Source organism: Leopardus geoffroyi, chromosome D4 (genome assembly GCF_018350155.1).
Source record: "Leopardus geoffroyi isolate Oge1 chromosome D4, O.geoffroyi_Oge1_pat1.0, whole genome shotgun sequence".
In the NCBI taxonomy this organism is placed as follows: domain Eukaryota; kingdom Metazoa; phylum Chordata; class Mammalia; order Carnivora; family Felidae; genus Leopardus; species Leopardus geoffroyi.
The window spans coordinates 57,182,829-57,208,759 of NC_059342.1; the positions used below are offsets into that span (position 1 = coordinate 57,182,829).

Here is a 25,931-nt window from a genome sequence, read left to right on the forward strand (position 1 = left end):
TCGAACTCGTGAACCGTGAGGTCATGACCTAAGCTGAAGTCGGATGCTTAACTGACTGAGCCACACAGGCACCCCTGGGATTATGACTTTTTAATCCCCTTTTGCACCTTACATTTTCTAAGTATATTTAACGATGTGCTACCATTTTTTTTTTTTTTTTTTTTTTTAAGTAATCACTGCACCCAATGTGGGGTTTGAACTCATGACCCTGAGATCAGGAGACACATACTCTGACTGAGCTAGCCAGGTGCCTCCAACAATGTACTACTTTTAATAGGTAAGATTTATTAAGAGTAATGGAATAATTGAGTCATTGTTCTAGATCTGGGTTTGCTCCTATCTCTCTGAGTGACTTTAGAAGTCTTTTTACTGTCTACTTCAGTTTCTTGATGTATAGAAGGAGAGAGTTGGTCTAAATGGTCTCTAGGTTTCTTTTAGCTGTTGTATCATATGACCCTATAACTTCCTAGTCCTGAGATGCCTTCACATGGATGGTCCTGCACTACCCTTTCTTTCAGGGTCAGTTATCTGCAGTTACTTTTGAGATGTCTTCAGAATATTTTCAGAAATGACTGCTCCTCTAAAGGAGCCTTTAGTCTTCACTTTGATTTGAAGGTTTCTCTGGTCCCAATTATTTGGATCTACTCTTAAAAGTGATAGAATTATTTAGAACTATTGGGGTAAACTATAGACTTCCCAGTGTTTTCTTTGGGGGCAAACCTTTCTGATGGTGAATTTAATATCCAGTAATAACATTCTGCTCTCACTTTTATCTTAGGATGTTTTAGTCTCCTTTGGTAACTGTGATATATGATATATTAGAAGGTAATTATTATATACCTATGTTTTTTATCCCATCTATTATTGCCAGTTCAAGCAACTAGGCTGTCTTGTGCCCATTACTTCAGGGACAGATATGGAAGGCAAAGAGCAGAATAAATGGTCTTCTTGGCTTTAGTTTCCTAAAAGCTAGAAAGAGAATATTCTGGAGAATGTGCAAAATGTTTTAGATGAATATTATAGGAGGAAGGAGAGCTTCACTCTAGTCTGCCTATTTCTGACTAAGGAAAGATTTCCTTGATTTGAGTGACAGGAGAGAGATGCAAGGAAAATGAAAGATAGTCACCAGAGTAGGCATATTGGGACTTCGTCTTACATTCTGGGTTAGAGTTCTGGTTAACAGTAGGACCCCAAAGAGGGAATGGCTTGGGGCGCTTGGCTGACTCAGTTGGTGGAACATATGACTCTTGATCTCAGGGTCATGAGTTCAAGCCCCCAAGTTGGGCATAGAGCTTACATGAACAAAACAAACAAACAAACAAAAAAGGAAATGGCTCGGTGCTGTGTCTAGGCAGATGGGCCATCATGGAGATTTTTGTGTTCCAGTAAGTTGCACATGCTGTGAATGAATCCTAGGCTCTCTAGAAGTAGCAAAGTGGGACTCTGGTCCTAGTGGAGCCACTTGGGCAGGATTAAGAGAAGTCTTAGAAGTGTTCTCTGTGGGGGTGCCTGGGTGGCTTAGTCTGTTAAGCATCTGACTTCAGCTCAGGTCATGATCTCATGGCTCGTGGGTGTGAGCCCCAAGTCAGGCTCTGTGCTGACAGCTCAGAGCCTGGATCCTGCTTCAGATTTTGTCTCCCTCTCTCTGTACCTCCCCTGCTTGCACTCTTTCTCTCTCAAAAAATAAACAAACATTAAAAAAATTAAAAAAAAAAAGTGTTCTCTGTGTACCAATGATCAAGAACTAGAGAAGATCTAGGATATTTCAGTGAATGCCAGTATACAAAGACATATCTGTGCCATAAGCAGTTACTTAACTTCAGTGTCTTATTTTCACACTAAGTCAGTTGTTAGGATTGGTGGCAGACACCCTCAGATGCATGTTTTTGCATGCTTGAACCTCCTGCTTACTTTTGCAGATCTTATGTACATGGCAGCTTTTTCATATTCGAGTAATTTTTGTTCGATTTATTGAGATATTCTGAGGCTGTGCAATTTGGTCTGCATATTAGATACAAATCTCATGTGCAACAAATGGTATAATGTGAATATTTACCTTAGCCACAGGGCTAAACATAATAGGAAGTTGGTGTGGAGAGAGAAACTGGTTTATTCCTTCTCCAAATGTGTTTAAATTTTCTGTGATATTCAAACTTCATTCTTTAGTAAGGATATTTCTACCTATGTCTTGTCAAAGAATGAAGCAGCACACCATGTTGTCACACAAAACAGTTTTAGGACTACTAAGTTCTACAACTTTCTGCTATTTTCAATTTTTATACATGTCTGGCTGTTACAATCCCCGCCCCCCTCCCCGCTATATTATCAATGATGGTATTGCTGGCTGCAATTGAGAAGTGAATCAAAAAGTGATTTAGTATCTGGCAAGGATTTGATGAGATGATTACTCACATACTCTGCTAGGGTGTCTAAATTAGCACAACCTTTCTAACTCAGTAATTTTACTTCTAGGAGATATTCAAGGAAAGTAACTTGATGCAAAGGAACATTTATGTTTAGATTTTAATTATAGTGGAGAAAAAATGCAAAAATATTGGAAGAATGGATAATTGTGGCATCTCCATGTAATGGAGTACTATGCTTTTAAATAGTTTAAGATACAGCAGACATTTATGTGAATAAGTTTTAAAAAGGAGGATTCTTAGGTAATTAAATAATATCTCAATTATCTAAAAAATTGTTTACACATAAACATAGGAAAAAACTTCCAAGGAAATACAGCTCTGATAGTGGCTCTGAGTGGTAGGAATATAGGAAAGTTTTATTTTTGTTTTTATTTTTTTTGTACTTGAGGATTTTCTCCAAATGCATTTGGTGTATGATAATTACGGAAACAATAAGTATTAAAAATGGTCCCAGGCCTGACAATGTGGAGGCAAGTCATGTAGATTTACTTTTTCAGTTTGGATTTGAGACTCTATTGAACAATAGTTGGTTGTTGAGGTTGACACATTTTAGTTTAATAATACCAGTGATTTCTTGATTGAGAGTGCTAAGTGGTTCTTAAAGTTTCAATGTCTCTTTTATTGGTGATATCCCTAAGGTCTCTCCTAATCAGTTGCTATATCTGAAATAAAAAGGGTTTGGGGTCTATTATTTTTATTTGTACTAGGACCTTGAAGATGGCTTGAAGTTTTGAGATATAGCCCACCATTGGTGTTTCAGAGTTTCTCTGATTGTCTGTGAAGGGTGTGTTTCACTGGTCTTGTTACAGTATTTATTATAAATAGTGACATATCATATTATAAACCAAAATTCCCTGGGAATGAATTAGTCTTTTAAATTAGTAAAATAGGGCATAACTCAACATATTGTTTAAAATTTTTCTTAAAGTATGGTTCAGAAGAGTTGGGTGTGAGTCACGTCGATAAATACCAGTGACCAAACATTGAGAAGTATTGTCAGTTAATACGCAGGTTGGCTACCAAGTGGTGACATCTTACTTGACTACCACTAACTGCAAAAGGATTTTTTTTTTTTTTACCAACATATCCAAAAGAGACATGTTTGTATAAAATGACTTACCCTTCAACTTTTTGTTATATTTGCTGATCTATCATGCTGATATTATTGATTCTTTGACAGGAAGCTAGAGGTGTTCAGTGTTTCCCACTACTGTTAAGCCATCATGTCCGACATGCATATATCTACTCTGTACTACATTCACATAATCCTCTTATATACCCCTATTGTTCTCGGTTTCCATCTAAAATTGTCTACTGCCATGCTATGGCTTTTTTTCTAATATTCTATTTTTTGAGGGAGGCAGAGAAATGGGCCATTCTATACATGTAACCAGTTATTCCCCATCTGGAAGATTAGATTCCTGTGCACTGTACAGATGATAGTATAATTCCTTGACCAAAATCAACCAAACACAAAACTCTGAGCAGATACTGCCAATACTGCTCTTAATCCTATTTTTCCACCTACCATAAACAAGACTAACTTTAAGTTTATGGGGTATTATGGTTGCCTCCTGATAGGGGCCAGGACTTGTTTTCCTAGTCAGGAGATGGTGGATTCTAGTAGCCAGGAAATTTTATCTGTTTCTGATTAAGAATCCCTTTCTTCCGTTTTGGACCCACCCCGTGCCAGAAGGAGTGGACCCAATTGGCAAGTACATACTGCATCAAGGTATGATCATATAGACTATGAGACTACCACTCCAGCATTTTATTTATTTATTTTTAAATGTTTATTTTATATTTTTGAGAGAGAGAGAGAGAGAGAGGCAGAAAGAGAGGGAGAGTGAGAATCCCAAGCAGGCTCTGTGCTGTCAGCACAGAGCCCGACATGGGGCTTGATCTCACAAACCATGAGATCACGACCTGAGCTGAAAACAAGAGTCAGATGCTTAACTGACTAACCCACCCAGGTGCCCCATCACCCCCAGTATTTTATACCAGAGGACACCAACTTGAGAGGACTTGGCATTTCCTGACCATCAGAGCTAACCACTTTGCACAGCTCTAGATAAAAAGGAAGCTTGGCTGGCATCAGATCCTGTGGCCTATTCTCCAGTAATTTTCTTTCCTGTATTACTATTTCCAGGTGAGGATAGCCACCATGCTGATAGCCCCTGCCTATCAGGAGACCTAATTCTTAGAGAACTTTGTGGCTTCACAGTCTGAACTAGGGCTAGCATCCTTGTAGGAGTATATACTGGATGAATCCATTTTCCAACAGTGTCTTGAAAAGATCTAGAATCCCTCACTGTAACTTTTGAAGCGACAGAAAACACCGTGTCCTCTATATCCTTTTGCAGTCAGTGCTATGTTGCTGTTGCATGGCAGTCACCTTCAAAACATTCTATGATCTACTAGGACTTTTGATAGCCTTCTTAAACAGTTCCCTGCCCTGAAATTGGGTAATAGGTACCCAAGATAGTCCTGGGAGACCTGAGAAATTACTGAACTCTTGTATCCCAGGTTCCTCAGGGACACTGTCACCTTGGATTTAATTACAAATATGTCCACTCCTCAAAGCCATAATACTTACACTGTCATTTAAATTCAAGTCCTGTTAAGTGGGCTATGTAGCCCCTGTACCAGCTGGCTTTTAGCTCCATCCATTGTAGTGCAACCTCATAAAAGAGATGTTCTAGCTCCTTAACTTTCCTAATCACTTTTTGTCATAATGTGGCTTTAAGTACATGACATGAATTTTGAGGGTTCTGTTCAATGCCCTCAATGTCAAAATTTGGTCTCATTAAAAGTTGTGCAGTGTATTGCTTTCCTTGTTATAAATCTTGGTGGCCACTTTGCATGGTATTGTGAAGAAAGCAGACCAGAGTTTTTTTTATTTTTGTATTTTTTGTATTTTTTTGTTCAGGTCTTCCCAGCATTTATCTTCTTTTGTGTCACTTCTTAGGGAGTGGGTGAACTGGGAATAAAACCTTGGTCCGTTTGTCTCTTAAGGCCCATGTTCTTTTTACTCTACCACCCTTTGATGGCAAAAATCTCATAAATTTGTTCAGAAAAATATGCTTTTCTTATTTGCCTTTTGCCTTTTGTGTTATTAAATTAATTCACTTATTAAATAGAAAACATACATAATGGCACACAAACTTTAAAATATTAAAGAGAATACAGTAGAAGGTCTTTCTTCTATTTCTATACCCAGATACTTGGGTCCTCTCCTCAGAAGCAGTCATCATTAGCAGTTTCTTATTAATCATTTGAGAGGTTTTACACTTGTCCAAACATATGTGTATATATATCAGAGATACCTTTTGATTATTTTTTCCATCCTTTGAATTGGTCTTAGAGTACCATATATTACAGTGAAATATTCACTGCTGATTATAGTTCAGATTTGACTACCCCTTCATCTGTGTCCCTTTTGGGTTCTTACTATGTTTTAAAAATTTATTGAAGCCATAGGGAATAGATTATTTCTTGAGTTGCTTCCCATGGCAAAGGTCTGTTTCCCTGAAATTCTGGCCTTGAATACACTAGGAATGTTTCCTCTGTCCTCATTCACCCTGCTAGATTGAATTTCACACATTTGTTACTGAGTTAAGAAATTCTGGCAGTTTATATCCAGATAATGTGTTAGAATTCAAAAGTTGTGAGGGAAACTTTGTGGTTTTTTTGCAGGGTGTTGTGAAGAATTGTCATTCCCCTGCCCCAACATACTAAATTAGTCCCCTTTTTAGTTTAAACTTTAAAAAAACAACAACAACAACAAAACCTTAGACATACATGTAACATCTTCACTGTAAAAATCTTTGATTAAGAAACGTATACTATAGAAAGTGATAGTTGTCTGTAATACTCCCTCTCCAGTCTACTCCAAGATAACTACTTTTCATAGTTTGGTGTATACTCTTCCAACATCTCTTTTTCTTTTTCTTTTTCTTCTTTTTCTTTTTCTTTTCTTTTCTTTTCTTTTCTTTTCTTTTCTTTTCTTTTCTTTTCTTTTCTCTTTCTCTTTCTCTTTCTCTTTCTCTTTCTCTTTCTCTTTCTCTTTCTCTTTTTCTTTTTCTTTTTCTTTTCTTTTTCTTTTCTTTTTCTTTTCTTTTTCTTTTCCTTTTTCTTTTTCTCTTTTTCTTTTTCTTTTTCTTTTCTTTTTCTTTTCTTCTTTTCTTTTTCTTTTTCTTTTTTTTTTTTCTTTTCTTTTTCTTTTCTTTTTCTTTTCTTTTTCTTTTCTTTTTCTTTTCTTTTTCTTTTTCTTTTTTTCTTTTTCTTTTCTTTATATGTTTGTTTATTTTGAAAAAGAGTATGTGTGAGTTGTGGGGCACAGAAAGAAAGGGAGACAGAATCCCAAGCAGTTTCCATGAGGTGAGCAGGGAGCCAGACACAGGGCTTGATCTCAGGAACCATGAGATCATGACCTGAGCCGAAATCAAGAGTCAGACGCTAAACTGACTCAGCCACTCAGGCGCTCCTACTCTTGCAACATCTTAATTTTGTTTTGTTTTGTTTTGTTTTAATATGTTTGTTTATTTTGACAGAGCGAGAGAGAGAGGGCGCACAAGCAAAGGAAAGAGAGAGAATCCCAAGCAGGCTCTATGCTGTCAGCACAGAGCTTGACACAGGGCTCGAACTCACAAACCCTGAGATCATAACCTGAGCCTAAATCAACAGTTGGTTCTTAACCGACTGAACCACCACGTGCCCTTTAATTTTTCTTTTTAAAAAATAAGTTAAATTTTTAAAAATGTTTATCTTGAGAGAGATAGACAATGCGAGCAGGGGAGGGATAGAGAGAGGGAGACACAATATCTGAAGCATACTCCAGGTTCTGAGCTGTCAGCACAGAGCACGATGTGGGGCTCAAACTTAAAACTGTGGGATCATGACCTGAGCCGAAGTGGGGCACTTAACCACTGAGCCACCCAGGAGCCCCCAAATATAAGTTAAATTTTAATTTTGCAGTATTCGAATATGTGAAAGAATGCTTGTAACATATTTGAGTTTTGGAGAGGAATAATGGAAATAATACCCATGAGCCCACCACCCATCATTATCTTTTAGTAGAGTTTAGTGTAGTGTACTCTAAATGTTTTCTTAGACTTACCTTTGCTTCCTAAGTGATAGGATTTTTTCCCCCACTAGACTGGTGAATTGCAGGAGTAAGGACTTAGTCTGTTCAGCCATATCTCACTGTCTGATGTGTCAGGTCCCAAAGAGTGAAGCCTGGTTTTTGGCCTCTGAGAGACCTCAGCCCATCTGGATTTTTAGGGAAAGGCTTTTCTGGAGAAAAAGCAAGAAAAATGATTATTATTGAAAAAAAGTGTAATTTGCAGTGTTTGTTGGGAGTATTCTTTTTCTTTGGGTCGAAAATTTACTCTCTTCAGAGTGTGTCGATTTCCTAGGATGATTCTGTAATTAAGACTGATTTAGACTCATAATCAGGTAACTGATATGGCAATAACTAAACCCTTGTCAACCGTATTGTAAGGTAATTTGTAAGCATTAAAGTGTTCATGTTTATTCTTAGTAGACATAAAGACTTTTTAGCAGATACCAGACAGCATGAGAATTGTAATACCTCTCTTAACTTTTCTTGTGAAACTTGGAAATTCCAAGCAAGCATTACAGAAAAGAAACTCAAAGCTTCTGCATACAAGTTTATCTATTACATCTTTTTGTTTCTTCCTCCCCAAAGGCTTCTGTATTTTCTTGGAGTATTCTTGTTTTTAATGAGTAGATACATAGACCAGAGAATATATTGTGAGGTTCAAGGAAGAAGGGCAGGAGGATTAATGGGAGGATGGAAAAGGAATCAGAAGATCTAGCTCATAACCTACATACCGATCAGAAGATGACAAATACACAAATGCAGTGACTTGAGTATGTTACTTGTTGTGGTGATCCTCAGGTGTATAACAGTACCCTGGAAATAGAGGGGAAAGTTCTCGGGTGACAGAAAAATAAGCAAATAGTTAAGAATACCATAAAGTTTGTTCAAGAAGTCTTTCCAGAGAGATGAGTTTAAAGATGATATTTAAGGGGCTAATTAAAATGTGTTGATTGGAAGGAAAGATTATTCATAGTAGGATAAATGAAAAGTACGGGGAGAGGATTAAAAAGATGGCAAATTATATGCTGACCATATTGGTCTAGAGAGAGTAGAGTGATACCAAAGTTGTACTTGCTACCCTGCAGAAGGAAATGAGTCCCTCTGTTGTTTTCTTCAAAAAGTGAAGATACATAGAGCTGGACTAGTTTGGCAGATTCACTTCTTTGAGAGCCCTTTCGTCAGGAACCTAGTGTGTCTTGGCACCTATTATGTTGTCTCCTTTCTAGTTTGTTAAAGGGTTGAAAGCTTTGTGCCACTTAAAATTTTGGTGGCTTATGACTGAAGACCTATTACTATGAGCAATGGAAGCAGAAGAGCAAATGCTACATCCCTAATTACTTCCATTTATCTAGAACACATGCCCTTCAGGAAAATAGGATTGCTTGACTAGCTGGCCTCTATCCTGAAGAATCTCCCACCTCATCAATTTCCTCTATTTTCCCATTCTCATTTCTAAAATCCCAGAAGGCAGAGATCTTTCTTTGCCATCTTTCTCCCACCATTTACCACTTTTATTTGAGTCTCCTATTCTGGCTCTTGCATTAAAGTATCCTAATCATGTTGGTGTTCTCTAGATAGCTGATTCTTGGTTACCTTGAACCTAGGAGCCCTTCCTTCCACTTTCATGTTTTAAAGGAACCACATGCATAAATTTCATTTTTGTATCAAAAGATGCAGGGTATGCTATGAAAAACAAATTTTTTTCCTCAACCCTGTCCTTTAGCTATTCAGTTTCTGCCTCAAGGCAGCCACTATTGCCATTTATTGTGGATTTCTCTAGAGAGAGTTTGTACATTCACAAGAGTTTATATATTTATACTTAAAGCCCCGCTCACAAAAGGTAGTATGCTTTGCATAGTGTTAACATACCTTGCTTTTTTTCCACTTCATATATTTAATATACACTACATGTATGGAACCAGTTCCTATTAATGGACATTTTAAAAATAAGGTGAAATTAATTTATAAAATTAACCATTTTCTAGTGTATAATTCAGTGACATTTAGTATATTCACAGTATTATGTAATCATCACCTCTATATAATTCCAAAACATTTTCATCAGCCCTAAAGGAGACACTGTATTCATTAAGCAGTCAGTCGCCATTCTTCCCCCAACCCCCAGTTGCTGGCAGTCACTAATCTACTTTCTGCCTTTATGGATTTACCTATTTTGGATATTTCATATAAATGGAATCATACAATATGTGACCTTTTATGACTGCCCTCTTCAGTTAGCATAATACTTTCAAAGTTCATCTATGTTGTAGCATGTATCAGGATATCCTTCCTTTTTTTGTTTTTTATTTTTATTTATTTTGAAATTTGATTCCAATAATCATGACCTCTGCACGAGGATGACATGTAAATTTGTGAAGTGCTCCATATTTTTAAAATTTGGGGATGCCGGGGTGGTTCAGTCAGTTAAGCGACCGGCTCTTGATTTCGGCTCAGGTCCCGAAATCAGGTCTCTTGATTTCACAGTTCGTGGGACTGAATCTTGAATCAGGCTCTGTGCTGACAGTGTGGAGCCTGCTTGGGATTTTCTCTTTACCCTTCCCCAACTCACTCACACTCTTAAAATAAATAAATAAACATTTAAAAAATTGATTCCAGTGTAATTAACATTAGCTATATGAGCTTCAGGTGTACAATATAGTGATCCAACAATCCTATACATTACTCAGTTTCCATCACAATAAGTGTACTCCTAGTCCCCTTCACCTATTTCACCCATCCTCCTCAACCCTCACCTCTCCTCTGGTAGCCACTAGTTCTCTTAAGAGTCCTTTTTGTTTTGTTTGTCTCCTTTTTTTCTTTGTTAGGATATCCTTACTTTTTAAGGTGGAATAATACTGCATTGTATGTGTATACCACATTTTGTTTATTCATTCATCAGTTGATGGACATTAGGTTGTTTCTAGCTTTTGGCTGTTAATAGTAGAGCTGCTGTGAATGATTGTTACAAGTATTTGTTTGAATATATTTGTTGTGAATATATACCTAGGATTGGAATCGCTATTAAAGGACATTTAAGTTGCTTCTGATATTGGCTGTTACAGTCCTAAAGTTGATATTTTACATGTATAATTTTTTAATGTTCATTTTTGAGAGAGAGAGTGCATGAGCAGGGGAGGAACAGAGTGGCGGTGGGGGGCGGGGCAGAGGATTCACAGTGGGCTGACAGCAGAGAGCCCAACGTGGGACTTGAACTCATGAATAGAGCCGAAGTTCAAGGCTCAACCGAATGAGCCACCCAGGCACCCCATGTATAATTTTATACATGTATGTGTATTGGATGATAGCCAGTAGTGGAATTACTGAGTTATAGCATCGAGCATTTAACAATACATACAACATTTTGGAATATTTTACAAAACTGTCTTCTATAGAGGCTGTGCTATTTTCACCCCTACTAGCAAAGTATGAGACTGCTTTTTCCTCCCTTGGCCTTTAGGTATAGCCAGCCTCTTACAAATCATATTCCAGAGAGCACAGTGAAAACAGCCATAGGTGATAGTTCTTGTGCCTTGATTGACTCAGAATCTCCTTCCTGCTTAGCCTGTCTTTCCCTATCTACCATCCTGGTTCTTTTATTTCTGACTTCCTATTTTGGCTCTTAATAAGTGGGCCCCCCTCTTTGTTTGGTGTGCTGTTCACACTTCCTTCTCTGGGTTATCAACTTGGCTTTCTGCTTATATTTTAATTTTGGACAATTTCTTTCAGTTTATTTTCAATAGTAATACCTTGGAAGTAGAGAGGAAAGTGTTGAGGTGGCTGAGAAGAAGCAAATGGTTAAGAATGGTGTTTAGTTTGTTCAGGAAGGCTGTTCAGAAGAGATGAGTTCAGAAATGACTTTTGAAGAATCTAATTGGAATGTATTGATTGAAAAGAAAGATATTCATAGTAGGATAAAAGAAAATTGTGAAGGGAGGATTCCTTCCTGGCCTCATTCCTGGCCAGTAACTGGCTGGAACATCCTCCCTGGGTAGCGGGAGTAAAGGATGAGTCACTTCACAGTTTTGCAACCTTTAGTCCAGGACTAGGACTCTCAGAGTCAGGAAAATATGTTGGCTGTAGACTCCACAGAGTATACAGAGAGTCTTATTTTAGTAGTAGGGCAGTGCAGTGAGTCTAGGACAGTGAGTCTAGTAAGAGTGGGTGCTGAGTTTTACACTGTACACGTGGTATCTGTATAAGCAGTTGATACTAATGATTATAGGTGTTGGCAAACTAACAAAGAAAAGAGAGAAATTGTAACAATATGGTTTGGCTGATAAAAATAATGTTAATTGTAGTCTTCTGACTCCTTTATTTCTATCTTATCTTTTTCCAGAAAGAATTTGTGGTGGCTAATTGCAGTCATTAACATCAACTTATTATCATTTCTGTTCAATTACTGTGGCATGCAATTATGTATGTTAAAAATGTCAGATTAATGTATTAAAGTTTCATTTGAGGGGCACCTGGCTGGCTTAGGTGGTAGAGCATGTGACTCTTGATCTCAGGGTTGTGAATTTGAGCTCCATGTTGGATGTAGAGATTACTTAAAAAATAAATCTTAAAAAAAAAAAAAAGTTTCATTTGATTACAGTACTTAAGTGCCTAACCTGGTCACAGTACTTGTTGTATATATACAACAGTCTGTTACTCTGTAAAAGCATGGTCATCTTATGGTTTTTTTTATTATTGATTTCATTGGTTCAGAGTGGTAAGAAATGAATTTGATCGGCTAAACAGGATTAACAGAAATATTGTAGAGATCAACAATTGTTACAGTTATTCATTGCACAAACAAGTATTGGACACCTTTTCCTCATGCTAAGAACCATGCTAGGCACTGGGGATACAGAGATGAAAGTCCTTGACCTTAGTGAGCTCAAGTCCAGAGAGGAAAATATATTTACTACCATGTAATTAAGTGAAAGTGGAGGAAAACAACTTAACCCAATTTTTGGGTGGTTAGGAGAGGCTTCCCAGAGGAAATGATACCTAAATTGAAAAGAATTTAAAAGTCAACAAAAGTCCGTAGGTTCACTCTTTGCATTGTGTGTTCTATGGGTTTTGGCAAATGTATAACGACACATATTCACCCTAATAATATGACACAGAATAGTTTCCCTTTCCTGAAATTTCCCTGTGCTCTACCTATTGATCCTTACTTCCTTCAAAACCTCTGGCATAAAGTAAGTTTTGAAAGATGAGTAGGAGTCAGTTAAGAAGGAGAAAAGAGTTTATGGTACTAAGACACTAACATAAAAAAGCATGACTTATAAGCATGTTGAAAATTCTAGATGACTTGAGGGCAGGGGATAAGAGTGGGGCAGGATCAGAGATGAGGCATAGAGTCTTCATATCTTACAGGATTTGAAAGCTGTAGCAAGCTATATTTTATCTTGAAGACAATGAGAAGCCTTTAAAGACCTTAGGGGAATGAAACAGTCAGATGGTGGTGATTGTAGTGATATACCCAGTTTGTTTGATATATTAAAAAATCTTTTGTAGAATATAACAGATACACAACTTCATAAAACAGACATTTAGTTTAATGAATTCGCATAAGATAGGCAAAAAATAGACCTTTGTCAGGCACCCTAGAAAGCTCTCCACAAGCCCCTTCCCAATCATAATTTCCATCTCCCTAAAAGTAACTACTCTACCAACTTTATGCTAATGACTTCCTTGCTTTATATTTTATCACTCAAGTGTACATCACTAAACATAAGAATTTATTTTTGCCTATGTTGTCTTTTTTGATACATCTTATAGTTCTTTTTTAATCTATGGGTTCCTTCTCCATCTCCTAATTTTTTTCTTGCAGTTTTTTATTGAAATGACAAAGCCATTAACTACATGGCTTTGTTTGACTTACACTTTCCCATATTGTGAATTTTGCTCAATATATTCCCATAGCATAGTTTACTCTTCTGTCCTTTATATTTTTTGGTAACTTGATAGTTGAACTGCAAGATTGATCAAATTCAAATTTGATATATTTCATTTGAAATGTACAATTTAAAACTCCTCTCCTATTGGTGGATGATATTTGGATTTTTCCCAAATTTTTGCTATTGAAACAGTGCTAGAGTGAGCAACTTCATACAAATGTGTTTTTTTGTGAATATGCAAATGGATCTCCCCTTCCCTATTATATATTGTGTACCTTTAAGTACCTTTCCTTCATAGTTACTTAATATGTATGATTGTTTGATATATATTTTTGTTCTTCAGGCCATAAATTTTATGAGTAAGGGAAATGTTTATCTGTGTATTCCTAGTACCTTTGCTCAATAAATACTAGTTGAATTAGTGCATTTCTATTAAGCAGAATTATTGGATTAAGGGATATACACATTTTAAGTTTTGGTAGATATTGTCAAGTTATACCTCTAGAAAGATTGTACCTATTTATATTTCTGCTGATACTCATTTTCTCACATCCAGCCTCAATGCCCCTTTTGCCCTCCCCCTTTTCTCCTCTATCTTTTGATCCTCTCCTTCTACAAACATTTTTAAAGTTTATTTTTAGTAATTTCTACACCCATTGTGGTGTTCAAACTCAGGACCCTAAGATTAAGAGTCACATGCTCATGACTGAGCCAGCCAGGTGCCTTAGAAACATTTTTTGATACATTCTTGGTTCTGTTCTAGGTACTTAGGATACATCAGGAAGCAGAACTCAAAAAGATCCTGAGTGGGAGGAGACAGTAAATGTAATGAATAAGGAAATTATATGGGAATTTAGAGAGTGGGCCAATTAAGGAGTAGATGGTTCAGGGGCACCTGGATGGTTGGGTTTGTTAAGCATCTGACTTCAGCTCATGTCATGATCTCTTGGTCTGTGAGTTGGAGCCCCAAGTCAGGCTCTGTGTTGACAGCTCAGAGCCTGGAGCCTGCTTCGAATTCTGTGTCTCCATCTCTCTTTGCCCCTCCCCTGCTCATGCTTTCTCTCTCTCTCCCACCCCCCTCTCTCTCTCTCTCTCCCACCCCCCTCTCTCTCTCTCTCTCCCACCCCCCTCTCTCTCAAAAATAAAGGTTAAAAAAAAATTAAACAGTAGATGGTTCAAGGTAATTGGGAACACTAGAATTGAAGTTGTTGTAATTATAAATAAGGTGGTTAGTGTATAAACCACAGAAAATGACTTGAGTAAAACTTGGAGGTGGTTAGCAGTATGGCTCTCTGGGTGAAAGTGTGATGGTTAGAAGAAATAGCTGGTTCAAAGGCTAGTTGATCTATTCTATTTTTCTTCCTCCCTCCCTCCCCCCCCCCTTTCTTTCTTATCCTAGATTTTTTTTCATGTTTATTTATTTTTGAGAGAAAAAGAAACAGTGTGAGTGAGGGAGGGGCAGAGAGAGAGGGAGACAGAATCCAAAGCAGGCTGCAGGCTGTGAGCTGTCAGCACAGAGCCTGGCACAGGGCTCAAACTCACGAACCGAGAGATCATGACCTGAGCCAGTCAGACTTTTAACTGGCTGAGCCACCCAGCCGCCCCTAGATCCTAGATTTTTTAAATTAAAGATCCATGTTGGTTTCCAATGTATTTATGACTTATAATAAAGATGGCTGCATATTAATATTATACTTCTCTGATCTAGATACTTCATTTTTTTAATTTCCCAATTTTTACTTATTTATTAATTTTTTTTAAATGTTTATTTTTGAGAGAGAGAGACAGAATACGAGCAGGGAAGGGGCAGAGAGAGAGGGAGACAGAAGCTGAAGCAGGCCCAAGGCTCTAAGCTGTCAGCACAGAGCTTGATGCCGGGCTTGAACCCACGAACCTTGAAATCATGACCTGAGGCCAAATCAAAAGTCAGACGTTTAGCCCCCTGAGCCACCTAGCCACCCCACACCTATTTTGTTTCTTAAATTCCACATGAGTGAACTCATATGGTATTTGTCTTTCTCTAACATATTTTGCTTAGCATAATAAACTCTAGCTCCATCCATGTTGTTGCAAATGGCAAGATTTCATTCTTTTTGATGCCTAAGTAATAAATTATTATATATAAATACCATATCTTCTTTATCCATTCATCAGTCAGTAAACATTTGGGCTCCCTCCATAGTTTGGTTATGGTTGATAATGTTGCTGTAAATATCAAGGTGTATGTGCTCCTTCAAATCTGTATTTTTGTATCCTTTGGGTAAATACCTAGTAGTGCAATTACTGGGTAGTGCAATTACTGTATTGTAGGGTAGTTCTACAGAATGGGAGAAGGTATTTGCAAATGACCTATCTGATAAAGGGTTAGTATCTGAAATCTATAAAGAACTTTTCAAACTCAACACCCAAAAGACAGCTAAGAAATGGGCAGAACATGGCACACCTGGTGACTGACTTAGGCCTCCAACTCTTGATTTTGGCTCAGGTCATGATCCCAGGATCGTGGGATCATGCCCTGCATCTAGCTTCATGCTGAGTGTGGAGCCTGCTTAGGATGCATGCTCTCTCTCTCTCCACCCCCCCCCCCAAATAAAAAAATAAATAAAGGAAATGGGCAGAAGGCATGACTAGATCATTTCCAAAGAAGATATCCAGATGGCTAACAGACACATGGAAAGATGATCAACATCACTCATCATCAGGAAAATACAAATAAAAACCATGGTGAGATACCACCTCACACCTGTCAGAATGGTTAAAATTAACACAAGAAACAACAAGTGTTAGCGAGGATGCAGAGAAAGGGGAACCCTCTTGCCCTGTTGGTGGGAATGCAAACTGGTGCACCCACTAGAGAACAGTATGGAGGTTCCGCAAAAAGTTAAAAATTCCTGTTTCTTGATCTGTATGCTGGTTACACGAGTGTGTTCACAGTATTCATTGAACAGTACCCTTATGATTTGTGTACCCTACTGCATCTAATACTTCAGTAGGGCTTCTATATTAAAAATAAGGAGTCGACATTGAACATTTCAAAATGGCTAGGAATTACCTAGCTGTTCAATGTGATGAATGCATTAAACAATTTCTATTAATAAATCATCTTTCCTTTCCTATAATATGCCCTAGTTGATTATGGTAAGTTATTCTTTTACTATAATTTTTTTTTAATGTTTATTTATTCTTGAGAGAGAGAGAGAGACATAGACAGAGTGTGAGCAGGGGAGGGGCAGACAGAGAGGGAGACACAGAATCTGAAGCAGGCTCTGGGCTCTGAGCTGTCAGCACAGAACCTGACGGGGGAGGGGGGCTCGAACTCACAAACTGTGAGATCATGACCTGAGCTGAAGTTGTACACTTAATTGACTGAGCCACCCAGGTGCCCCAGTTATTCTTTTACTATAATGCCAGGTTAGATTTGCTTGTATTTTAATACATATGTTCACAAAGAAGTTTGGTCAATAGCTTCTTTTTTTTAAATTCTCTTATGTTAGGTTTGAAGTACTTTTCTTTATTAACAGTTTTTTACTGTTTTCAATGGAAAGGGAAGTTCTATAGTACTTATCTAATCTACTGTCTTGAAAGGGAGAATGGAATAATTTCTAGTGGTTGACTTTATTGTCTTTTGTGAGTTACCTGGTAATTACTACATTTTAGTAATTGGTAGATGAGTCCTGTCATTGCCTAGACAGATGACTATTCACTTGAAGTCTGAGGCTCAAATATCCTGTCATTTCATTGTCATGGAAAAATTGACCGTCACTGGACTAACTGGTGATATAACAGTTGCCTGGGGTTGTTTTGTTTGGTAACTATAGACCTTACTTTTTTAATGTGACTATTTCTGATTTCTAATGTTTTCCACTAGAAACAAAATGAAATAAACAGAACAAGAAGCCTGTGGGTATATTGCCATTGCATAGTCAACAGGGATAAGTAAAGAATCTTCACCTTCTATGAAAGAGGATTCATTTTTAATTGGGTCCTGGACCTGCTAGAATTTTCTCATTTACATGTATGCTCACATTGAACTGGTCTTTGAGCTCAGTAGGGTAGTCCGTCTGGCTGCCTTCTTCCATCAGTGCAGGAGCACTATGCTTTTGACTGAGAGACTGGCTTTTTCATATAGGAAATTCTATAGCTTTATTTTTCAAATTGTAATTCAAAATCAGTGGCATGAGAGTCCCCAGCTTCTTACTGAAAAGGCAGATTCAAACAACAACAAGTACAGATTCCTAAGCCACTTCCGGCATTTTGAATTAGAATTTCTGGGAGTGGGATCTAGGTAATGCGTTTTATAACAGGACTCAATTTTCTTTCTTTCTTTTTTTCTTTCTTTCTTTCTTTCTTTCTTTCTTTCTTTCTTTCTTTCTTTCTTTCTTTCTTTCTTTCTTTCTTTCTTTCTTTCTTTCTTTCCTTCCTTCCTTCCTTCCTTCCTTCCTTCCTTCCTTCCTTCCTTCCTTCTTTCCTTCTTTCCTTCTTTCCTTCTTTCCTTCTTTCCTTCTTTCCTGTGTGTTGTAGGGGCACCTGGGTGACTCAGGCGACTGAGTGTCTGACTTTGGCTTGGGTCATGATCTCACTGTTCGTGAGTTCGAGCCCCATATCAGGCTCACTGCTGTCAGTGCAGAGCCTGTTTGGGATTCTCTCTCTCCCTCTCTCTCTCTGTGCCCCTCCTCCACTTGTGCGCAAGCACACGTGCTCTCTTTCTCTAAAATAAAACATTTAAAAAATTTTTGAAATTCATCCATTTTCTTGAGTGTATCAGTAATGGATTTCCTTTTATTACTAAGTTGTATTCTATCATGGATATACTACATTTTGTTATTGATTCACCTATTGCTAGGCATTTGGGTTGTTTCTGGTTATTGTGAATAATATGAACATTTTCATGATCATATGTTTTAATTTTTCTTGGTTAAATATCTAGAAGTGGAATGGCTGGATCATATGGGTAGATGTGTGTTTAACTTTTTCAGGAATAGGCAGATGGTTTTTGTTTTGATAATAGAGACATTGTATTAGAGTCATTGAGCATTGTTTTAGGAAAATTGTTTAAGTGGAACTTAAGAATGGGTACCAACTAAATAAGGGAGAAGAGGGAACATTTACTGAGTAATTATCATTCGTCTGGCACATGGAGCTAAATGCTACATACTTGATTTTCAATTTTTATGCAAATTTGAGAGGTGTTATTACTATTCATTTTTTATAGGTGATGAATAGAAGGGCAGAGAAGTTAAGCAGCCTAAGATCACACAGTTAGTAAGTGATGGCTTTAAACCTAGGTTTATCTGGTTCCAAAACTCAAAACCCATTCTATTAAATCAGCAAGGAGTGGAAACGAAGGACATTCTGGCTTCAGAAGTTGAGGGACAAATAGGGGAAATCAGGCTCATTCCTTCATCTCCCAAGTGTGGCAGGCATAGGAACTGTGACAATACCTGTGTGCCAGTTAACAAAGACTTTGTTCTGGGGGAATGGTGGACAGTGAGATTTGATATTTATTTGGTATCAGATCATAGAGGGCTTTAAAAGCCGTGAAGATAAATATACTCTTTTATAGATAGTGAGCAGTTACAAATTATCAAAACGGTGATCAGAAACTGGAAAAATGTGATCAGAAACTGGATTTAGGAAAATTAGTCTAGTTGTCATCTGCTGGGTTGATTGAATGGGACAGATCAGAAGGTCACAAGTCCAGCAATAATCTGCAATAATTCAGGCATGAGGTAATGGATTCCTCAATAAGGACTGAGAAACTATGAAGAAGGGACAGTAAGAAGGAGACCTCAGAGTGGAATTAACTATTAAGCTTATTAACAGGCTGGACACGGGAAATAAAGTAGAGAGGAATTTTTGGAATGGTTTTGTGGTTTCTGGCTTGGAAGTGCCAGGAGTTCAGTGGTTTGGGGCTTGAGGTACACTTGGTAATGCTAATCTGCACAGAGCTCATAACATTATAAATACAATGTCATTGCCAATAGAGGCTCAGACTGCCTAACTCTTAGCATCAGGAGCCACTGAACTGCAGGGTAATTGGTTATTCATGTGTTAAGTATGTGAACTGAAGAGGTTTAAGGCTATAGGGAGGTGGGAAACATTAGCATGCTCATTAAAATTGTCAGTTTGGCACATATTTGTTATGTGTGAATGCCCAATTTGAGAATGTTGCTGGTTTTAGAAGAGGCTCTTAGTGTACTTAGTTTTTTCTGTAACACATTTGGCCACTGTCTGTTCCCTGCTTGCTTCCTTTTTTGCATCCTGTGATAAGCAGTATCTTCCACCATGCTCACATTCAGTGCTTAACTGTATGAATTGTGGAATCTCTTGATGTCTCCTTATTCTATTGTATGTGCTTCCATTTTCTTCTAAACAGTCTATACTCCAGCTTTCACTCATTAACATTTCTATTAAAGTTTTTAGTAACTTCTTTATTTCTAAATCCAGTAGGCCTTTTTCAGTTTTCTTTCTTTCTTTCTTTCTTTCTTTCTTTCTTTCTTTCTTTCTTTCTTTCTTTCCTTCCTTCCTTCCTTCCTTCCTTCCTTCCTTCCTTCCTTCCTTCCTTCCTTCTTTCTTTCTTTCTTTCTTTCTTTCTTTCTTTCTTTCTTTCTTTCTTTCTTTTCTTTTCTTTTCTTTTCTTTTCTTTTCTTTTCTTTTCTTTTCTTTTCTTTTCTTTTCTTTTCTTTTCTTTTCTTTTCTTTTCTTTCTTGACTCTCCTGTAGCACTTAACACTTATTGATCACTGCTTTCTTGAAACCTTGCTTTTGTTTTTGGTTTTTTTTTTCTGATTCAGAGATGATACGGCCCTGGTTTTCTTCCTCTCTGGCTTCTTCACACCCTCCTTCATGGACTCTTCCTTTTTGTTTTTTTAAAGTCAGTTTTATTAAGGTATAATTTACATAGAGTAAAAATCTCCCTCATAGTGTCCAGTACTATGTTTGTCAAAACACAAGCACATACAGTCTTAGAACCATAACCATCGTTAAGATATAAAGCAGTTCCATCAACCCTAAAAGTTTTCTAAACCCCTTTGGTAGTCAACCACTTCCACTCCTGGCCCATGCAAACCCTCATTTGTTTTCTGCCCTTGTTGTATTGCCTTTTCCAGAAAATTATATAAGAATAATGTAGTATGTAGCTTTTTTTGTCTTTTGGTTTTTTTGTTTCAGTTATCATACTGCATTAGAGATTCATCTGCGTGTTTCTGTTCATGCCTTTTTATTCCTGAATAGTAGTCAATTATATGGATATACCATGATTTGTTTATCAAATGGATATTTATAGTTATTAGTGAATATGAATTAAGCAACTGTGAACATTCATGTATAGGGTTTTATGTGAACATGTTTTTATTTTTCTTGGGTGAATACATATGAGAGGGTTGCTGGGTTTTATGGTATGTATATAACTTAGTAAGAAATGCCAAGATTTTCCAAAGTGACCTACCACTTTGCATTCTTGCAACCATGTATGAGAATGCCAGTGTCTTCACAGCGTCACCAACACTTTGTTTTGTTCTTTGTTTCTTCCCTTCCCTTCTTTGTCTGCTTTTTAAACGTGGCTGTTCTGTAGGTTCCCCTCACCCCTTTGTACAGCCTCCCCCCCTTATCCTGCATTCTGCTTCATTGTTCTTATATACTGACATTTTAATTTTTATACATGATTTACACCTATTTGTTGAGCTGCTATTTTGTGCCAGGCACTAAGGGTACAGCAAGGAACAAAGCAGAAAAATCTGTTTTCATGGCAGTTTGTATTCTGAAAACTTAGAACTCCACATATCTTTCCTCAGCTCCACAACCATGTATCCATCTGTCTCCCAGACATATTCATTTGAGATAGCACATAAATACCTCAAAGCCAATAATCTAACACTGAATTCATCATCTCCTTCAACTTGCCCCTCTCTTGTATTTCTCTTCTTAATGAATGATGCCATACCCACCCAGTAGCTCAAGCTAAAAAACTGGGTGGTATTATTTAGGTTTTACTCTCCTCACTTCCCACATTCAATACTTATTAAACCCGATATATTTTATGTCACAAATGTACCCACTCTCTCCACTCCCTCTGCCACTTTCCTAGTTTAAGCCATCATCAGGCCAGTATAGTAGCTTCCTTACCAGCCTTCCTGACACCAGTCTCCAGTCCACCTACTCTACAAACTTTTGGCCATACTGCACCACCACCACTCTCCTTCTAAAATGACAAATCTGATTCTGTCTCTCCCGTGCTTAATACCATATTATTTCATTCTTATGTGGAATTTAAGAAACAAGCAAATGAACAAAGGAAACATAAAGAGACAAACTGGAAAACAGACTGTTAACCGTAGAGAACAGATTACCAGAGGGGAACAGGGTGAGGGGGCAGGAGAAATAGGTGAAGAGGATTAAGAGTATACTTACCATGATGAGCACTGAGTAATGTATAGAATTGTTGAATCACTATATTGTACCCCTGAAACCAATATAACACTGAATGTTAACTGTACTGGAATTGAAAAAAGAAAAAGGCTGTGACAGCTCTGCATTAACCTCCAGATAATTCCAATTTCCTAACATTATTAAATTTCTAAATATTACCTGGGACCTCCTTTGATTAGGTTCTTTTATAACCCTGTAGCCTCCTATTCAGATATGCTAGAACTGTTTTCAGGTTCACCGAATATACTTTTGCATGTATAATTTCCATTTCCTGGAATAATCCCTTACCCCCTTTATTGGTACTTATGCCTAGCAAAACCTAACAATCCTCAGTATTGTTCTACTGGCTAGTGAGATGTTTTAGTGCATTTTTGGAGTGGGGAAGGAAACTTGCCCACTTAAACTGATGTTGTTTCTCTTATAATGGTACCACTCTCAAGTGACAATAGGGAACTAGTTGGTCAGAGAGCATAACTTATTTTCATGGCTTAGGGTTGGACCTTGTAGATGGCATCAAATCATTCATTTGGTTTAGTCATATAATAGACATTTATCGAGCACCTACTGTGTCCAGGAAACTGCTATGCAGTGCTGTGGTACATTCAAGGATGAGGCAGTGTCCTTCAATGAGAGGCTTCTTTGGGTCCAGAGTTTCAGGAGAAATAGCATTGTCACTTGCTTGGAGCAATCTAGGGTGATAGGCATGTTCTAAAGTTCTGTGATTATTTTTCAGTTTTTTTTTTTTTTTTTTTTTTTTTTAAAGAAGCAAGGTAATTATTCACAGTTGTTATGGCAACAGTGGTACAGCCTGGAAGAATTTTCTTTTAGACCCCTTCTTTCCCTGTGTTTAGAGTGTAAGTAAATTATTAAAACAAAAGATGTCACAGTAAACCAACGTATCCTTTTTGAGGGGTGAAAAGAAGGGAAGAAAGTAAGTATAGGAAGAAAACTGACTCTCAGTGTATAGTTAAATTAAATAGACTGTGACTGATTAGTAGTAGTCCCATATGCCCAGGATTGCGAGTTGGCTCAGGTAATGAAACCATCCTGTTTTGACGTCATTCAGTGCTTCCAGAATTTTGAGTCTTAACCGCAAATTTTCAAGGGAACTGCACCTTGAGAACTCTGAGGTCTTTCTAACCCAGATGTTGACAGTCCCTCAGCAGATGTTAGGGTTGTCAGTGTGTGGACCCTCCTGCTACCTATTTATTAGGAACTTATAAGGCAAGCAAAAACTTGGCAACATGACAAAACAACAAGAAATGCCCATTGCTTGCCCTGTTCCAGGGACCTGTGCTAGGTACTTTACGTGGATTTTCTCTTATAATCTTTCAGTAACCAACGAGACTCATACTATTCTCATATTACCTGGAGGAAATGTCTGTAATAACTTCTTCAAGGCCATATAGCCAGTAGTGGCAGAGCTTAAAAGAACTTAGTTTTGGCTTGAGTACTCATATTCTTAATTATGAAGCTAAATTACTCCTTGTTTCTTGGGAGAAAGGCCTATTTTTAGTGATTGTGTTCTCATGCACACACATGCATCACATTAGTTGCCTCAAATTCAATTTTGAGTGTGAAATAGGATTTAAATGTAATTAACATTGAATTTTTTTTAATCTGAAAAATGAATAGAAAATGTTCAGTTTTCTCTTGTCATTCAAAGCTCCTGTGTTTTAATGGATTTTATTAAATTCTATAGGCAGTTGAGAAAAAAAGTGGCTCTCTCTGAGCACCCAAAGGGCTACAGTGTTTCATTACATTTTGGAAGATTAGAGGTTAATGCCATTCTTTGGCCTTTTAAAGAGCGTCAAAATTAGACATCATTGCTCCCAGACAAGGGAATCACTCTCTTCCACTGTGTTAGGTCTGAGATTCTCAGGGGTATACTGTGGTGGTCTCAGATTTGGCAAACATCAAGACAAGGAAGGATTTCTTAGAGACAGGTTGAATTTTTGTCATTTTGAATAAGGAAGGTTATATATGCTCCTAAATGATGATGTTCTGAGACCTAGGCCAGAAGGAGGTTTAAAATAGTGTAGAAGCAGGGGTGCCTGACTGGCTCAGTCAGAGGAGCATGTGACTCTTGATCCCAGGGTCATGAGTTTGATCTCCATGTTGGGTGTAGAGATTATTTAAATAAATAAAACTTTTTTAAACGAAGAGTGTAGAAGCTGTTTTTTGTTATTCTGTATGGTAAATTATAGAGAGCAAGGGTACTTTGTAGATTTGTCTCATGCTTGATAGAAGGCAGAAGCCTGTCTACATGTTATGTGAAAGTAATGGAACACAAGTAGGGCAGGCTCAAGCAAGGTAAGGTGTCTAATGATTGGTGGGTTGGGGAAATGATCTTTGAATTATTCCTAAAATTGTCTCTGTCACTCTTCTTTTTTGCTACCATTTGCGGTTTTCTTAGGTCACTGGACCTATTTGGGCTGGGGAGAGCAGCAGAGTACGTAAGAAATTGAATTCCTTATTAATTTTCTTGATTTTATCCTTAAAATTTTTTTTTATTTTAGCCTTTAACACACTCCCTCTGAACTATGAAGCAGGACATTCATGCATATAAGCATATATAATTCCATCCCCCGCTTCTCTCCTACTTAAATCTCAAGAGACCATTACTTGCAATGGAATGGCATATCCTTTCAGGCTGGGGTTTTTGAAGGGAGGGAAGGAGGGAGAGAGAGAAATTTCAAACCAAAGTCCCAGTTATAATCTTAGCAGTATCTCTTGATTTTTCCTTCCCAGAAGTAAGTAATACCATCAGCTCCTAGTATAGGAAACCCTCTCCTTTGGTCTCTTGGCTAAGGAGTGCAGTGACTAGAAGAAAGTTCATTCTGGAAGTTTATTTTTGTGAACAAGAGACTGAGGACATGGTTTGACTCTCCTTGAAGCAGCCCAGCTAGGCTGGAAGCCAGCTTCATTCTAGAGCTTTGAGAGTGGGCAGTCAGTTCTTTCCAGAAAGATACACAGCCTCAGGCTAACGTTACTGGCTCTGTTATCCATCTTACAGGGGGTTTGGTTGAGTACCAGTGCTTAGATATCCAGCAGGTGCTAAGAGGGGCCAAATTTTGTTCTCCCTGGGATTTCTCATGAATATGTACTTTCTGTCATTTGAATCCTGAGTATTTCCATTACAGAAATGCTGCTCAAAGGTAGCCTAAGAGAGCTAACTTAAGGTTTTCAAGTAGAAAAAAGTAAGCCTTAAAAAAAAAAATCGTTTGATTTCTCTCTCCTTTTTTCTCAAGCTGATAAAGTTCTATCTGTACTCTGGGTTTAAAGACAGGGATTCAATCCAGGAACACCACATACCAGAAAGCCTCATTGTTCAGTATTTCATTCAGTACTGTTTGAGTGCCTACTCTGTACCAGAGGCCCATTTTTGACCCAGCTTAGATTACTTTCCCCAGGTTCATTTTCTATCATTTCCTTCCATGTCCTTTTATGTAACTGCCAAATGAACTACCAAGTGTTTTTCAAAATTATATATAGGCTTTCTCACTATTGGGCCTTTACACATGCCATTATTTTTATCCAGATTCTAGGAGGTATTTCCCTCCAAACTTAACCTGTTGAAAACCTGCCAGTCTTTCACAATCCTCTCCTCCATAAAACTTTCCCTGCTCACACTAACAGGAAGTGACCTTACCTTCAACTGATACAGCATTGGGTTTGTACTGTTTTCAAGATTGTTCGTTTCTTGTATTTGTATCAATATTTTCTCTCTCCTATTAGGCTGACTCTACACTCTGAATCTTCTGTGTTGTTTACCATTGTGCTTATAGGCACTCAATAAATACTTGAATGAGTTAATTTTCCCAGCCTTTTCTGTTTTTGCCCTCATACGAGCTCACAAGTCCTCCTTAAGCTGAGTAACCAAACCTGCATATAGGTTCTCTTTCTCAGTGAAACCAGGAGTTTTCTGTTTTAGCTGCAGTGGTGTTGTGGAGGAGAGAGTAGAGCCAGTAAGAGATCACCACTGCCACACTGAAAGCACAATTCTTTTATTCAAGCCTTTTCCTTAATTTCCCTTTTTAGTTTCTAATCAGCCTTGGTGTTGCCA

General features: G+C 37.7%; 1 protein-coding gene across 18 annotated transcripts in view; it reads left to right on the forward strand.

The window, feature by feature from the left end:
* The window catches only part of UNC13B (unc-13 homolog B), a 252,510-nt gene that overhangs the window by 121,805 nt on the left and 104,774 nt on the right, over window positions 1-25,931 (forward strand). For 11 of the 18 annotated variants that reach the window (XM_045470011.1, XM_045470004.1, XM_045470001.1 and 8 more), the window contains one exon: window positions 24,282-24,317. The exons of the other annotated variants lie outside the window; for them this stretch is intronic. In XM_045470011.1, the coding sequence (XP_045325967.1) occupies window positions 24,282-24,317 (36 nt within the window). The remainder of the gene's footprint in view (window positions 1-24,281; window positions 24,318-25,931) is intronic. 18 annotated transcript variants of the gene reach the window in all.